This window comes from Mytilus trossulus, chromosome 5 (assembly GCF_036588685.1).
Source record: "Mytilus trossulus isolate FHL-02 chromosome 5, PNRI_Mtr1.1.1.hap1, whole genome shotgun sequence".
NCBI classification, from domain to species: domain Eukaryota; kingdom Metazoa; phylum Mollusca; class Bivalvia; order Mytilida; family Mytilidae; genus Mytilus; species Mytilus trossulus.
The window spans coordinates 16,088,808-16,106,156 of record NC_086377.1 but is presented as its reverse complement, the minus strand read 5'-3'; the positions used below and the strand labels follow the sequence as shown (position 1 = coordinate 16,106,156).

The window sequence follows — 17,349 nt, the reverse complement described above, 5'->3', positions numbered from 1 at the left end:
TTGGTGGACCAATTCATGATGGTGGCCATCAGACTACTGTATTGTTAATTATCGTCATAACTCAACTGTCGTATTGCTATGCTAAGGTAACAACATGAATCTCGTCAAAGCTAAAAAAACAAAACATCAAAATTAACCTTGACTTGGTGTAGTATATAGTATTATGATTGCAAATGATTTTATAAGCAACAACCGTTACCATTACACGACTAGCTTATCAAATATTTATGTACATTGAAATTTAATTTACACACATATGAATAATACCATGTATAGTAAATTTGAAAAAAAAGAATAAGCGAGTTTTTATTTTGAATTTTTTTTTTATAAGTGATTTAATATTTGACAAGATAATTGAGGAGGGATGTTTTGATTACTCAGTAATTTTAAGATGTTTTGATATAGATGTAGTTGGAAACATATTCTTAAAAACTAGATGATAAATAGTACTTTAATATATGTTCTGTCTTCTCTGATTTATTTAACGTTTTGAGCAAGTAAGGTATAATAATGTTCCAATAAAGTATTGCCTCTATTAATTTTGTAAGTAAATGGGTGAAATTTAGACGTATTATCTGACTTTTTAGATTATAAGCCTGGTACCTTTGGTAGCTATTTACACCACAAAGTCGAAACCATTGCTGGTGGACGTTTCGTTATCGAGGGTATCGGCAGCCCAGAAGTCAGCACCTCCGTGTTGACCAGAATACCAATATATGATCAATGTAAAAAAATACTGTTTGTAAAGGTATAAATTATCCGAGATACTGAGGATTTTCCTATCCCAGACATATTTAAACTTACCTGTATTTGGCACAGTTTTTAGGAATTTTGGTTTATAAATGCTCTTCCACTGTGTACATGTTTTGCTTTTAACCATTTTATCTGAGCGTCACGGATGTTTCTTATGTAGACGAAACACGCGTCTGACGTATTATACTATTATCATGGTACCTCTAAAAAAAATCAGTTTGTATCAACTGTTGGTGGAAGTGTCTCCCTGATGGTATCTCCGGCCAAGTAGTCAGCACTTCAGCAATTATATGGTCCTTTTTATAAATTAATTGTTTGCAGAAGTTTAAATTATTTGAAATACTTAGCATTTTCTTATCCAAGTCATAGATACCCATAGCCGTATTTATGACAATTTTTTGGAATTTTGTTTCATAAAGGCTATACATTGGTTATCTTACTTTTTTTATCTGGGTGTAGCTGATGGCTCTTATGTAAAAGAAACGCGAGTCTGGCGTATTAAACTATGGGCCTCGTACCTTTGATAACTATTTATTTTAACATGTTCAAGAAACAAAAAGCGTATAAACAAAAGAACGACATGAATAAAAGTAAAGAGATGACACACATGCGATTTGTATAAAGCACACCTCTTCCTTATTAAAACATATTTCAAAATTGTGTAACAGCAATAATATATAATACCGTATAGCGGGTTATTTTCACGGGTGTAATTTTTTGCGGATATATCAAAATCTCCAAAATAAATTCCGCTAATTTAAAAATGTACATGCAAAAGTATTGATGAAAGTTTTGAGTCCGCCAAAATATTTCGTATACCTAATCCTAGGTAAATCGCGAAATTTTATACCCGCAAATATAACCCGCTACATGGTATAAGGTATAATTTGTATACAGATTGCTACTTTGAAAGACCAACATGAAATTTCAAAAATGAATGTACAGTGAAATTAAAATTGATAATGGGGGGCGCTCAGTGTTATTCTCAGTAAAGTGTCTTATAATTGTTTTTTATTTTGTAATTTGGTCTATAGTATATAGTTGTTCCTCATTGGCAATCATATTGATTTTACAATAATTTTTCAATCGCTATCTGAGTAAATAAGGTCGACGAATAGTCAGTCAATGGAAAGAGGGCATGCTTCTAAGAGACAACAACCCGACCAAAAAGCACTCACAGGCCACCCATGGGTCTTCAATACAGCGAAAAAAAACGCTCCCTGGAGCGTGCTTCAACTGGATCTTAAACCAACATGTCTACTAGTTCAATGAAAAATGACGTCATACTAAACTCCAAAAGAAATGCGTTGCTTGCTCCTATCCTTTTGTTTTGTGTAAGAAACAGTGACATACTGTCACGTGCTCTTAAAATTACTTTTGTAGTTTAATCGGATGCATTATCAGTTTACCCTTGATTATACATTCCTTTTCTAATATTCACATTAATTATCTGCATAGTTAAATAAAGGTAAAGTGTTAAGGACAATATTATTGAGTTACACAAAGTCAGAGTAAATGTCACGTTATAGGATATAAAAAGTTAGTCTGTTGTCATATCATACATGAAATACAGACATACTTGCAAAATAAAATCACAAAAATTCTGAACTTTGAGGAAAACTAAAATAGGTTAATCTCTAATCAAATGGCAACATCAAAAGCCAAAACATAGCAAACGAATGGATACCAACTGTCATATTCCTGACTTGATATAGCCATTTTCTCAGAAAATGGTGGAATAAATCTGGTTTCAAGCTTGCCGAACCTCTCACTTGTATGAATGTCGCAACAAATAATATTATTATTGACAACGACGTGAGAACAAAACATTGTGTGCATGCAGCTATCATAAAATAACAATTTTACAAATCTTGTAAAACATAGTGAAACATTTAATTTTAATAAAAACGTGTCTTGTAGTATAGTATATGTCCTATGAATATGTTCATTTATACAAATATTTTTGCAACACATGGAAGTACATGAAAAATTGTTTTTAACAAATCTTACTGAATAACACTTCTCATATGTAAATTATTTAAACAATAAACAACTTATAGTTTGTTTACGTCAAAAAGAAAAGCTTTAACGTAAATAAAAAATAGCATTTTTGAACTGATGTAGTGATTTACATGAGTTATGTCCTTCCACAAAGAAACGAAGGCTGTGTATATATTAATACGTCAATAAGACAGAGATCTTACAACAAAGATAAATAAAACAGAGATTAAGTAAAGCTAGAACTAATTTAAAAAAAGTTTCAAGTGATTGCTTTCATGAGTTAGATCAACAATTTTTTTTCAAGAATCGTGCAATGTCAGTTGTAATTTTGAATTAACACTCTGAATTTAACATAAGTTAATGTTCCTTTTCGAACGGCAAAAGTGTATGGTATTAAATAAGCACATTCGAGAGAAAGTACACGTAGAAAAGGTAGCATATATATGCGACTGTCATAAAAGTGAGAGGTTAAGCTAGCTATGAAACCAGGTTCAATCCACCATTTTCTACATTAGAAAATGCCTGTACCAAGTTAGGAAAATGACAGTTGTTATTCATTCGTTTGATGTGTTTGGACTTTTGATTTTGCCTTTTGATTTTTGATTTTCGTTTTTTGAATTTTCCTCGGAGTTAAGTATTTTTTTGTGTTTTTACTTATACACGTGTAGTCGATTAATAGATTACTTTGATTATTTGGCCAAGGGACATTAAGAGAGAAACATTGAATCGATGAATCTTCCTCATGAAAACCCAGTCAAATGAAAATATACACAAAAAAGGACATAATTATGAAGTTTTACCTAAATTGTAAATATCAAGAATTCATACAAACTATCATTACCTCTAAAGAAAATCTGAATGAATAAAAAATGAACTGGCGTCCCTCCTCCATATGTTAAGAGTATCAGTGCATAATTTTATTGAAAATGTACGATGCAGCAAACTAAGAACTTTGAGTATCTTCCTATATACATACATTCATTAATAACTTGCATGCGTGCTCAAAAATTCGATTTTTAAAGGTCTTATGAATGTACAAATGTACTTTAGTATAACTTGTACTTTTCTAACATGTATGTATTGTTAATTTTCCTATTTATATATATTTAATTACGTGCATTCGTTCTCAGACAAGTTTGAAATCTATTTTTTACCGGGATCATCAATGTACAATTGCACTTTAATGTATCTTGTTCTTTTCTAACACGTACATGTAACGTTTACTTGGTTTGAAGTCATGTACTTTTGGACAAGTTGAAAAAGAAACAATTGCATTTTAGTGTCCATTTTATTAAAAGGCTGTGGCAGAATAGAACATAAACCGCAGCCTTAATAATTTTTTTTTTTTTTTTTTTTTTTAAAGATGATGAAACATTTGCAAGAACTGCCTTGAACAAGAAGAATTTAGTATAAGTTCAACTATATTGATATTTACAAAATTGAACATGCATGTGTTACAACGTACATAACAATTATTGTTTAATTAAACATGTTCTAATTTGCATAAATTGTTTTAGGTGGACAAAATACCATCTGTAACCACCTACGCTTTTCAAATATAACTGGTGTTTGCCATTGTTTTTTCATTTCTGTGGGTGCTAGTATCATAGAAGTCTCAGTGAAAAAAATGCATTTGTTATCTTTCGCCGCGTTATTTGTTGTTTTTAATGCTGTGTTTGGGGCCTATTCAGCTATTCCTAGGTGCGATCATAAATGTAAGTAAAATAACTATTTTATTATACCTATAAAAATTCATCACATGATTTGTATCGTTCACCAAACATGCTTGTCACATTATTATATTCATGAGTCATAGCTCTTATGTATGCAGTAATCTGCCACTTTTGAAACAAAGTAGTTAATAGTTATTGATACATATAGATAGATATATTCTTTTTACACAGAGTAATTAATAGCAATTGATACATATAGATAGCTATATTCTTTTAATATTTTCTGTCGAATTATAAAAATATCTTTAAGATATGCATATAACATGTAAAACTTGTGTTCGTATTTTATGAAATACATATATATCTATATCTATCATTGATTCATTTAGATTAAAAATTTAAATAGAATTAAGACAACATTTACTATTAAGAGGCTGTTCAAGTAAATATCAGGAAAATCCTATGATATGGGTGGTACAACATATTTTTTTTCCTACAGAATTTTTGATCCAATGCAATGTTTATATCATACAAAGGATATGTATGTCAAAGATATTTTGGATGGCTAGAAAATGATTTTATAGTTCACTAACAATGAAACAAAATTGTGTACAAAATAAAGAGTTATTTCCCCGTTGCAAAGAATTTTCAGTGCTTTCTATGTATTTGTTTTCTCTTTATTTGTTGCAGTTAATAAAAAAAACAAAAATTAACTTTGAGAAAGAATGAATTTGTGATATGAGATAGATGAACAAATTTAGAAAACAAAATATGTCATGTACCATCCGCTGCCTGATTTTTCCATGGACACCCTCTTAACTATGCATATTCTAAAGATATTCTTATAATTCGACAGAAAATATTAAAATCATAACCGAGTTACGACAAACATGAAAAATTAAATTCTTTTTTTAATGTAAGTTTGGTATCTTCACATATTTGTCATTCCTCGTCTCCTCATAAACATTGCAGTAAAGCAAAAAGGTATGATCAGAGTCCTTCTGGGTCAAATCTTTCTGTCAAAAATCATCACTTGTTACCAAGGATACTAAGCTGTTGCTCAAAACATCAAATTCAGCTTTTTGTTTTTTTGAATGTTGAGTTTTAAGTACGATTACCGTACTGCAAATGTTTTCTAGTATACACGAAATTAAACATTCTACAAGATGGTGTATGCATGTAGGTAATGAAGTGCCGACATATAAGCCACGATGCTAAAACAGGTCGAACAGTACATAAAATTATTAAAATGGCTATTTTATACTACCTATTCAATGTTCTTGTGAAAAACGTAGGTGCGAGACATCTCGTTTTACAGTAATACGCATTTACTGTAAGACCTTACAGTCAGGCATTTCCACTTTTGTGTGGACATGTACATTATAGTGATTAGTATGAAAGTGCATTTATTCATTCTGTCAAAATAAACAAAATGTTACAATTACAATTTAAGAGATTCTCAAATAGATTATATGCTTAGAAAATAGCAATATGTGTACAAGAGAAATGTTTCCATAATGTAAGTTAATATGACCAAAAAAATCATATCACTACAATGTCGTGGTCACTCAGTTCGAATCGTTAGAATGGTATAGAGTGTATTTTGAACAACAGATTCAAAGCTTAGTTGATGGAAACTATATTTTGAAATGAGAATGGTTTCGTATCAAAATTGTAGTTGAAATGTTTTATCTAATTTTACAAGTATTATTATTATATGAACTCGAAAGCTACTAGTAATGCTGCTTGATAAGCACATAATCGTATTTGAAACTTTTGTAGTACTTATCAATTGTTTTTGAGAGGTTATGAAACTAACCTTCCAATTTTAAAAATAAAATCACTTAATGTCTTATCACCACTTCAAGTTGTCATCGCTAAATTTTTTCAGGGAAACAATTGTCGTTATTTTATAAGCATAGTTGTTTCGCCGTAGCTAAACAGTCTGACATGTAATATAATCAATTTCAAAAAGGGAGAAATACATAAACAACTAAAAATAACATAAAATCATTTACATTATGTTCCTTAACTTTTTTCAATAATTACACCTTATATAAGAAAGCAAGATTTTGATTGGTTGATAGCCAGTGTATTTTTCGGATATTTTAATACGTTGTCCTCATTTCAAACGAATTTGCCTGTTTTTCACCACTGCCGGTGAATTTGCCTCAAATACCATGGTATTTGCCATTTTGGATATTCCTTTTTTACCCTCGCGAGCATCTTCCCGCAAAAAGATTTCGGAGATGACGTTACATAATGAAAGCGAGATAACGCGTATTAGTACATGTATAATAAACGCGGTTCTATGATAATATTAGTATTTATCTACACATGTACAGAGAGTTTCAATCCAAATCTATTCGGTGTAATTAAACAGATATATCATGTTATGGAGGGGTATATGCGAAAAATACCAGTCTTGGGACAGAATTTCACGGTCCCTTGACTGGTATTTTTTCGCAAATACCCCTCCATAACATGATATATATGTTCAATATGCCTGATCTAATACTTATAGAATAAAAGTTCCTCATCATTATTAGTTTACTATAAACATGTTCACAAATTCACCTGCCATACTTGTACATGTATCTTGTACATACATTTATTGATTTATATTATTCATCAAGCAACAATTTAATGATTAAATAATTCATAGTTGTATTTCTACTTTTTTACAGGTTGTATTGAAAAATGTAAAAGTAAGAAAGTAAACTCATATATATTTTTTTAAATAACTAACTATAAAAGAAGTAAGTATCTATTTTCTTAATTATGTTGAGTATTAAAGATGATTTTTAGAACCTGTGCCTTTTTTTAATCCTCTGTGAATATTTTTCCATCCCCTATTGATTATTATTTTTATCCAACATATGTACAGAACACGTCTACTGGACCTTTTTTACATTATTTTATTATATCTTTTATTTTTACCTTTGTTTTTTTTTATCTAACCCATATTTTAATTAACTTTTAAAAATATAAAATAAATCTTTGATTTACCCACTCCTGTAAATACCCCTGATAACCCAGTAAAGGGTGTTCCTTAGATAGGAATCTCATACATGAGAAAGAAAGAAGAAATGATATAATTGTCAATGAATTTAGTAAGTAAAATTCATCGTACAGTCTTTGGACAGACTAAAGCATTGATTAGTCACAAAAGAAACCAACCAGACAAAGTTAGTGCACTTATTATTCATGAAGCTTTAGGCAACATTTGAACTGCACTGCATTAACTCATTATCAAATTATCAACTTTTCGGCGATACATACATGATGCATTCTTATATTCAAATTCATATTTTCAAAAAATATTCTAAACAGATGCTGATTGGTTTATAACGGACACAATAATGGAAATTAAACCAATGGCGTCACGTAACCTATGCCTATACTCCTTTAGATTCTGAAGAGGCGCGCTTAGAATATATTCTTTTATTTCTTAGCTAAACGAGATAATCATATATATGGTATGATAATATTAATTATCCCCGGCTTAGTATATATTGAGGATTTTGATAGGTAAACGCACGTTAAATACAGATAGAAAACTTTTGTTAGAAAAAGATCAATATTGATTACTTTAAGGGTTGGCCGACATATTTTCTCATTATTTGAGATTATCTTCCCTTCATCAAACTTAACCATGTTGTTCATTTCAAACTATATCATTGAATCATTTTTTTTATTTAGCATGGTCAATATCATGGTGGCAAAGATTCTGTTTCAACGAGCAAATTAAGATATGGTGCGATCCATACCAGTATCTGAAGATCATTAAGGCACAGTATGGAAATATCCCCTGTCGACCCAGTAATTATGAATACAACGGAGTTCAAACTTGTGGACCTCTTGATTCTGTCATTTTGGCCCATACCAGGCAGTACTGCGACTACCAAACTACATGTTATGGTTATGCAAATGGAATGCTGATGGCTAAGTCATACTTGTTTAACCATTCCTGTGGTCAGGGTAAAGCCTCCTTCTATGTCAAATATGCTTGCAGTAAGTTTATTTGCCTAACTAAGAAATAAAATTGTTTTATAACATGAGAGCAAGCTATTGTATAGTTTTAATATCGTTATCATTTATGAGAAGACTCTCTTATAATGATGGCACCTCGTTCGCCGAGTGGTTTAAGAAGAGAACTACGTTATTACAAGCATGTCAACACTGATCATAAGTGTTATTGACATCTTAATTTCAATTTTTATCAATAATGGAAATTGGTTGAAGTTGTATAAAATAAACTCATCATTAATACAAACAGTACAAGTGTAAGCGCTGTACGTTCGCTTTGTCTACAAAAGACCCACCAGTGACGCTAAACTGACAAGTTTTAGAAGTCAAAACAAAGTGAATTAAGAGCATTGAGATAATAAACGTCTGAATGGTTAGCCGAATACAACTTAGGTTATTTATTCGCCGTTTCAGAATCTAATGCATCCTAGGTAATAAAAGGGTACACCAAATGGTTGTGATTGGTTAAAGACGTGCTAAACAATGGAAATTAAATCAATCGTGACGTTATTTTTATGTTTGGCTACGAATAATAAAGTTACCATTAGTCCTTTAGATTCTGAAACGGCCAATTCCGGGGGTAGAAATCCCTAGAATATTAAGTTCAGTCTTTTAAAGAGAAACATGATATTCTTCCATAGTACCATAATTCTGAGATTTTGTCAAGTAACATTTGAAGTACACATAGGAGCTAGAACGTTATATAAAGAAAAAAATTGAAACACAATTTAGTTTACAAAGATTTGTTTTATAGATAAAGGCTTTACATTGTGTATGCCAGACATGTTTATGACGCCAACTTGAAATACCAATTTTAATTTCTTCACTTAAGTGTTCAAATAATTGTAATCAGTTTACCTATAGATATAACGAAAATGAATTTGAAAGGACTTAAATAAGTCTGTGTTTTCCGCATTTTTAGGAACAAACTTATAGTTCATTTTATACATTTCAGTGATGAAATAGATATCAAGAAAGTGTACATTTTTATAAATTTCCTGCTTACAAAACTTTTTCGAAAAACCAAGGATTATTTATCCAAGGCATGGAATACCTTAGCCGTATTTGGCACAACTTTTTTGAATTTTGAGTCCTTAATGCTCTTCAACTTTGTACTTATTTGGCTTTATAAATAGTTTGATATGAGCGTCACTGTTGAGTTTTATGTAGACGAAAAGCGTCTGGCGTACTATATTTTAATCCTGGTACCTTTGATAATTATCTCTTCACATAAAATTTGAAATATTGTAGTGCCACATATTAAAGACTGTTGAGTATTGTCGTGCAGTTGAATTTTTGACATACTGATGTATACCCTTATTTGGTACCCAACACCTTAACCAAAATTTAATTGGGTCGTTTATTGTTCTTAAAATTTTGAAAACACTTTTACTTTAACCGTTTGATATTAATGTGAGATTTTCAAAAAATTTGAACCAACCGTTAAATGAGAAAAAATACACTGGTTATATAGCAGTTTGACAAACACTTATTTTGATCATTGAAAAGCTTAATATTCTCTTGACAACACAACCACATTAAAACGTTCTGCTGATTTTACAGAGTTATCTCCCTGTAGTGTTAGGTACCACATTAAGTCCCTTTATGTAGCATTGCATATCTTTCTGTTCTATATTTTATAGAAGCTAGAAAGAGTTTTTGTTCAAGTTTCTGTACCTGTAAAAAGACCCACGATGACAGGTACTGCAAAAGTACGTATTAGTAATCTTAAGAAAAAAATATAAACACATATCTTGAACTCAATGGCAAATGCAATAGGTGAAGGTCAAACATAATTTACTGATACTACCATATATTGAACATGTTTCAAAGTTTAAAACCTAAATGAATATCAATTGTCTTATTTCAGAATTTTTCCACAAAATTATAGTTTAAACCTGTTTTCTTTTCCATCTAGGTAAAACCTCCCACTCTTATGACTATTGTTTACAGTTTCGAAACAATTATATTGAAAACAGACATATTAAGGAATATAAAATCATACAACAGTACAAAACAAAACTAATATATTACCAAACTGAAAACACTGACCACAACAACAGTGAACACAATCAAGTGATAATGAGTTTAATTAAACCTGCAATTTAGAGTTCAATAACAATATTAATAAAACAAATAATAACTTGGGCACTTACGAGATTTATATTAGTTTTATTAAATTAAACATATTAGTAGTCAAAACTGAAAGAACTCAATACATTTTGTGCGATGGAAGTAATTTATAGATTTTTGTTTCAAAATGAACTATTTAAAACTAAACTTTTGAATATCAATAAGGTGTCTATACTTGAATACGTGATGCGTTAAATGAGCAACGTCTAAGTAAGTGAGCAATTGCATATATTAGGTTTTGATACCAGGGTATCAATATAGTTTCATAATTGACAAACGATGACAAACCAAAATAAAAAATGGAGAAGAGATTATAAACCCATTTATATTGTTTCGCTATGATCAGCAACTTATGGTGTAAGGGAAATGGATACATATCGTTAACATCCCTTTTCTACTATGTATCTTACACTGTAGTTTATTTTAATTTTTTTTATTTTTCAGAAAATTATGCCAGTTTCTAGATAAGTAATGGTTGTTCAGCATGGTTGACAGTGGAGTATATGCATGTCATAATTGATGAAAATTGATAATCAATATATACCTGATTATGAATAAATTAGTATTATATAATATATGTAAATATTATATAATATATGACAACAATAATTGTGTTGAAATTTCATGACATGATATATGGTATTTGCAAGTATGTTGTCTTGACAATTCCAAAAAGTAAATATCATAAAATATCTAATGATTTGCATTGGTTAACCAATAGTGTTGTCAATATAACAAAAAAAGATGTGGTATGATTGCCAATGCGTCAACTCTCCACAGAAAACCAATTGACACATAATTTTACAATTATAGGTCATCGTCCGATCTTCAACAATGAGCAAAGCCAATACCATAAGTCAGCCATAAAAGGCCCCCAAATGACAATGTAAAAAAATTCAAACGAGAAAACTGTCGGCCTAATTTATGTACGAAAAATTAACGAAAAACACATGCGTTTCAAATAAACAAACTCCAACCACTGAACTACTGTCTCCTGACGTGGGAAAGACGCATAGATACATAATGTGGAGCGGAATACCATTCCCCTAACCTGGAACAGTGGTGTAATATTACAACATAAAAACGAACTATAAAAATCAGTCAGTTTGTTTTCGATCTATGAGTTTGAATGTCCTTTGGGTATCCTTTGCCACTCTATTAAAACATGTGGTTAGCTTTATTCGTTTTTCTCCACTAAACTTATCAGCAAATACTGATATGAAAAAATGATATCGTCGTTTGGTTAAAACTTTTAGGTTAAATCTAATATCTTATTTCGAGTTTTTTGACAAGAGTAAGAACCTTGGAGGGTTCCTTGTGACTTATCGTTTCAGTGTCAAAATACTGTCTCACATAAAGAAGTTTCAATTTTTTCCATTCATTCCTATCATGCCTATTGACCACGCTGGATTATTTCTTCGATTGTTGTCGCTCAAAATGTGTAAGATTATTCCCATTGTACAGCAGACATGCATTGAAGAAGATATCTCGACTTTCAAATAATATATAGTTGCAAAAGCAATTTAAATTTGAGTGCTCCTAATGCATTTCTAATATCGGAAGATCATGTTACGAAATAAAAGTTCGTTCATAAAATAAGAATTAATTATAACACAATATGATCATAATGGAATAAATAGTATATAATATTTGTTCCAAGCAGAACACACATCACATAACATGGTTTATAACAAGTTGGAAAGATATTAAAGGACTTGCATTTCGTACATTATTCCTTGTTGAAGGATTGCTGCTCACAAGGTAGCTTTTATACCAAGACTTCAAAGTGGTGAAGTTGAAATCATCACTACTTATGTTTTACGGACACCATCATTAGTAAGTTTACCGTTATGAGGAATCCGTTTCACAATGAAAACGGATAGTATAAAAAAGAAGATGTGGTATGATTGCCAATGAGACAACTATCCACAAAAGACCAAAATGACACAAACATTACCAACTATAGGTCATCGTACAGCCTTCAACAATAAGCAAAGCCAATACCGTATAGTCAGCTATAAAAGGCCCCTATGAGACAATGTAAAACAATTCAAAAGAGAAAACTAACGGCCTTATTTATGTAAAAAAAAGAACGAAAAACAAATATAAAACACGTAAACAAACACAACCACTGAACTACAGGCTCCTGACTGGGGAGAGGCACATACATAAATAATGTGGCGGGTTCAAACATGTTAGCGGGATCCCAACCCTCCCATAACCTGTGACAGTGCAACATAAGAACGAACTATAAAATTCAGTTGAAAAAGAATTAACTCATCAGGTTCATTATGGTTCATTACAATCAATCCCTTTCCCTTTTCCTGAATGTGACATACCAAATTGAACTTAAAACCGGATGTGTACTAACATGACCAACACGACGGTTGTCGCATGTTAGTACAATGATCATGTTGTACAGGATCTGTTAATCCTTCCTGCGAACTTAAAGCACCATGTTTTCTATTCGGTTCGTTTTACTTAGTCTCTGTTTTTTTATGTTGTAGTTTGTCTGTTTACTTTTTTTTGCCATGGTGTTGTCAAAATATTCTCGCACTATGAGTTTGCATGTCTCATTACTATCGTGTGCTTGCCTTTCCAAATTACCTGTGTCCTTTCATAATGTTCAAAACCAAAAATTAGAATAATTTAGAACTTAAATTTTGGTTAAAAGTACCAGGCGAGATGTGGCCATGACAAACATAAAGCCATTTCAGTATCCATTCAACTTAGTATTGTAGGTGAACTTTTTAACTTTCGCGTCAGCCTTTATGTGTTGAGATGATTTATCATTAGTAAAGGCATAATTATAAATTACCGGTTTACACAACTTTTGATTTGTAAAACACTAAGGCTTTTTTTTCTTTTCCGTAGCTGTATTCGGCAAAACCGTTCACTATATATTTTACCGTCAATGATGAGTCTTTTGTAGACACTCGTCTGACGTTATTTTTTAAAATATTTTGACACTAACATCAGACGTTAGTATTTAAAAAAGGTCCCTTCAGCAGGTAATAGTGAAAAATCACAGTTCAACGTGATCCAGATTATTATGCCCGGTCATCAAAGTCCGACAGAATGACAACAATCAATTTGAAAAAAAATGAAATCGCCTAGTTATCTAGTAGATTTCTACTACTTAACTTACAGTGCTGTACATGTGTTCCTTAACTATTGTCAATAAAATTGAGATAGAAAATGTGTCAAAGAGACGACAACTCGATTAAAAGCAGACAACTTGATTAAAAGCAGACAACCAAAGGCCACCAATGGGTCACCAAGGCAGGAAGAAACGCTCGCATCCGGAGTCGTGTTTAAGCAGGCCCCTAAACCACAATGTATTACAGTTCAGTGATAATAGACGACATAATTATCTCCGAAATATACACAAGAAACTAAACCTAAAAATCACATAAGACAAACAAAGGTCATAAGCTCCTGACTTGGGACATGCGCAAAAAATGCTGCGGGGTTTTCACACTCGTTTTCAGATCTCAACCCAAGGAAATGTAGATGAAACAAACACGCAACAGAACGCACAGAAAGGCTCAGTTAACAAAGTCCGAAAAATGTGAAGAAAAGTAACAAAAGAAACTAAACAAAATGACAAAAATTCATTAATGAACAAAGGACTACTAGCAATTACTGATTTTGCAGTTACAGACCCCAAATAATCTGAATTAAACATTATGTCTTCATCCTATGAATATCAAGTTCAATCCCTCCCGTTATTGGGTTTAGTATTTAACCATTATTAAATAAGTGAATCACTATTAAAGCCAAAATATGCAATCTTAAATGATCTGTCATCAGCATCGTAACTATATCCCTCATCAAAAAGGTTTTGTTAGTTTTTGAGGTGAACGCTGCCATTTTTGTGCTTTGAATAGAATATATAACCATAAAAAATGTATGTTAAATACCTGAACGTATAATCTTATCTCTAATAAATTTAAGTAAATGTTTTGACTAGTTTTTCATATCGAAAAAGAGGGAACGTCACCATCTAATAAGTCATTCACATGTGTAATAGATTATTTTCATTGTGGATTTGACCTTTAAATTACATGTTTAAAACATCCCTTTTTTATTAGGTTTACAACTTTGACTCTTCCACTAATTATACATCACCTCCCCACTATCTTAAAAAACGCAAATTTCCCTATTGACAAATATGCTAATTTGGATAATCTAATTGCATTTTTTGTGCTGATACTGGCCACTCATTCAAGAATTTTCTTCTTTAATAAAATGGTTAATATGTAGTAAATGGGCCAGCTGAAGCACGCACCTGGATGCTCCAGTTTCGTACTGCATTGTAGATCCAATGGTGGCCTTCGGTTAAGATAAACTGATGATATGATTAAACTGAAAATAATTTCCTCGACAACATTAAATTTGTGTTCGTTATGGCGATAAATTGAATCGCAGACTAAATGTATTCCTATGGACACCTTTTGTCCCACTCAACAGCCACATTTTGATAGTTTTCAAATTTGTACGCTTTTCTGTGGATATGTTTTTTTCTTTTTTCGATTCCCCCCGTAAAGTTTCTGTTATTCCACAAAGTAAAAACTGACTGGAATATCTCAATCAATTTTTGTTTTTTTAGATAATATCGCTACAAATTAATAGAGTGTCGTATAATGCTCACGGTACAGAAAGGCGTTAGGTAAAGGAATTTATTAAACAATATGTTCCAACTTTGGCGATTGTTCGTCGTTATTATATACAGAACATTGAAAAAAACTTCAATTATTTAAGCTATTCGTAGATTCTTCAGCAGTACTGTCAAAGCGCTGCCATGTTATGATAGGGCTATTGTGTTCGGTCTCTAATTTGTACAACGTTAGTAACAAAAATTGAGATGGTCAATACATTTCATCAAAGCAACGATATGATATGCGATCATTGTTATACTCAATATAGTGTCCTATAGTTGTTTTTCTTTTCGTCATTTGCTCTACAGTCAACAGTTGTTTTCATTGGCAACTACATTGATATGATATTGATATAACAGTCCCAAACACATCAAACAACTGAAACACAACTTGTCAAAGTTCATATGAAATGTATACTATTTCTTCAATGCGATTAGAAGTTAAAAAGTACATTTAGATAATTCCTTTTAAGTGTCATGTTTAACATGTAAGGGTGAGATATAAATATTGAAACAAAGACTTATACCTTTGACATATGTATGAAGCGAGTATGTTATGTGTATGTGATTGGAAAATGTAACATTGAAAATATCACTAATCCTCCTACTGTTGGATGCCTTAATATAGCTGTTCCAAATATATAGGTGAAAAGTTCGCAGAAATTCGATATGATTGGGATCGTTTACAATCTGACGTAGCAGTGTTTATATCATCTCTGTCAATTACGCCAATAAACCAAAAACGTATATGTTAAAATAAGACATGTAAATGCACTAAGGTATAAATCATGTACTGTAGTACGCCGCTAGATTAAAACTGACGAGGAAAGATAACACACGGCTACCGAAGGCTTTATTTTTGTGAACCCGGGTGGTCGTGTGGTCTAGGGGGACGGCTGCAGTGCAGGCGATTTGGTGTCACGATATCTCAGAAGCATGGGTTCTAATCCCGGCGAGGGAAGTATAATTTGCGAAAGCAAATTTACAGATATACCATTGTTGGGATCTGTAAATTTGCTTTCGCAAATTTGCTTTTGTTTTTGTTTTTTTGGTCTTCCCTTACCGGGATTCGAACCCATGCTACTGAGATATCGTGACACCAACTCAGCTCCATTATCTATAGTAAATGATCCTACAAATTATTGATGGTGATCCGATGGATGAATCTGTTGTAGAGTTGTCACTGACTCAGACGTATATATATATGTCTATACATGAAAATAAAAACTGAACAGTATTAATATCGACTGAACCGATTTGGCTTCACTCGAATGATTTGAACAGTTATGACACTTCCGCAGTGGATAATGTCAAAAAAATTGAAAATCTCAAAATGCCTAAATAATTTATTCTTACGATCAAAATTACCGTTCCAACTCCGTGCCCTAGTTCAAGCTTTCCATATACTTTCAACAGTGATTGTTGAAAGAAGTCATACATCTAATAACTTAAAAATCAAACCCAAAGGCAGATACAAATACATCTTCTTATTTCTTTCTAAAAATAATGATATAAAATTGTTGGACATTGGAACCTATTTAATAATTTTGATAAATTTTCTTGTTATACTCGGCATTCATAGATATAAGTTTTAAACCAGCTGTCCACTACTTTCCTTGACAACTTGTTCCCAAAGGCAGATTGTCTACAGAAATGGCTCCAGAACATTTGTAATTTTTGTCCATCTGATGTGTTAAGCCTTTTTAAACTGATTTTTATAGATCGTTTTTATGTTGTACTGTTATACCACTGTCCCAGGTTAGGGGAGGGTTGGGATCCCGCTTACATGTTTAACCCCGCCACATTATTTATGTATGTGTCTGTCCCAACTCAGGAGCCTGTAATTCAGTGGTTATCGTTCGTTAATGTGTTACATATTTGGGTTTTCGTTCATCTTTTTTATACATAAATAAGGCCGTCATTTTTCTCGTTTGAATTGTTTTACATTGTCATATCGAGGCCTTTTATAGCTGACTATGCGGTATGGGCTTTGCTTATTGTTGAAGGCCGTACGGTGACCTATAGTTGTTAATGTTTGTGTTATTTTGATCTTTTGTGGATTGTTGTCTCATTGGCAATCATACCATCTTCTTTTTTATA

The 17,349-nt window shown here is 31.7% G+C and overlaps 1 protein-coding gene across 1 annotated transcript; it reads left to right on the top strand.

Annotated features, from left to right (window-relative positions):
* The first annotated feature begins 4,322 nt into the window (after nucleotides 1–4,322).
* On the top strand, nucleotides 4,323–11,182 carry LOC134719453 (uncharacterized). The gene is made up of 5 exons (XM_063582445.1): nucleotides 4,323–4,469; nucleotides 7,115–7,135; nucleotides 8,130–8,441; nucleotides 10,100–10,168; nucleotides 11,034–11,182. Exons 1-5 carry the CDS (start codon nucleotides 4,382–4,384, stop codon nucleotides 11,051–11,053), a joined length of 510 nt encoding a protein of 169 aa, XP_063438515.1. The 5' UTR covers nucleotides 4,323–4,381; the 3' UTR covers nucleotides 11,054–11,182.
* The last annotated feature ends 6,167 nt before the right edge of the window (nucleotides 11,183–17,349 follow it).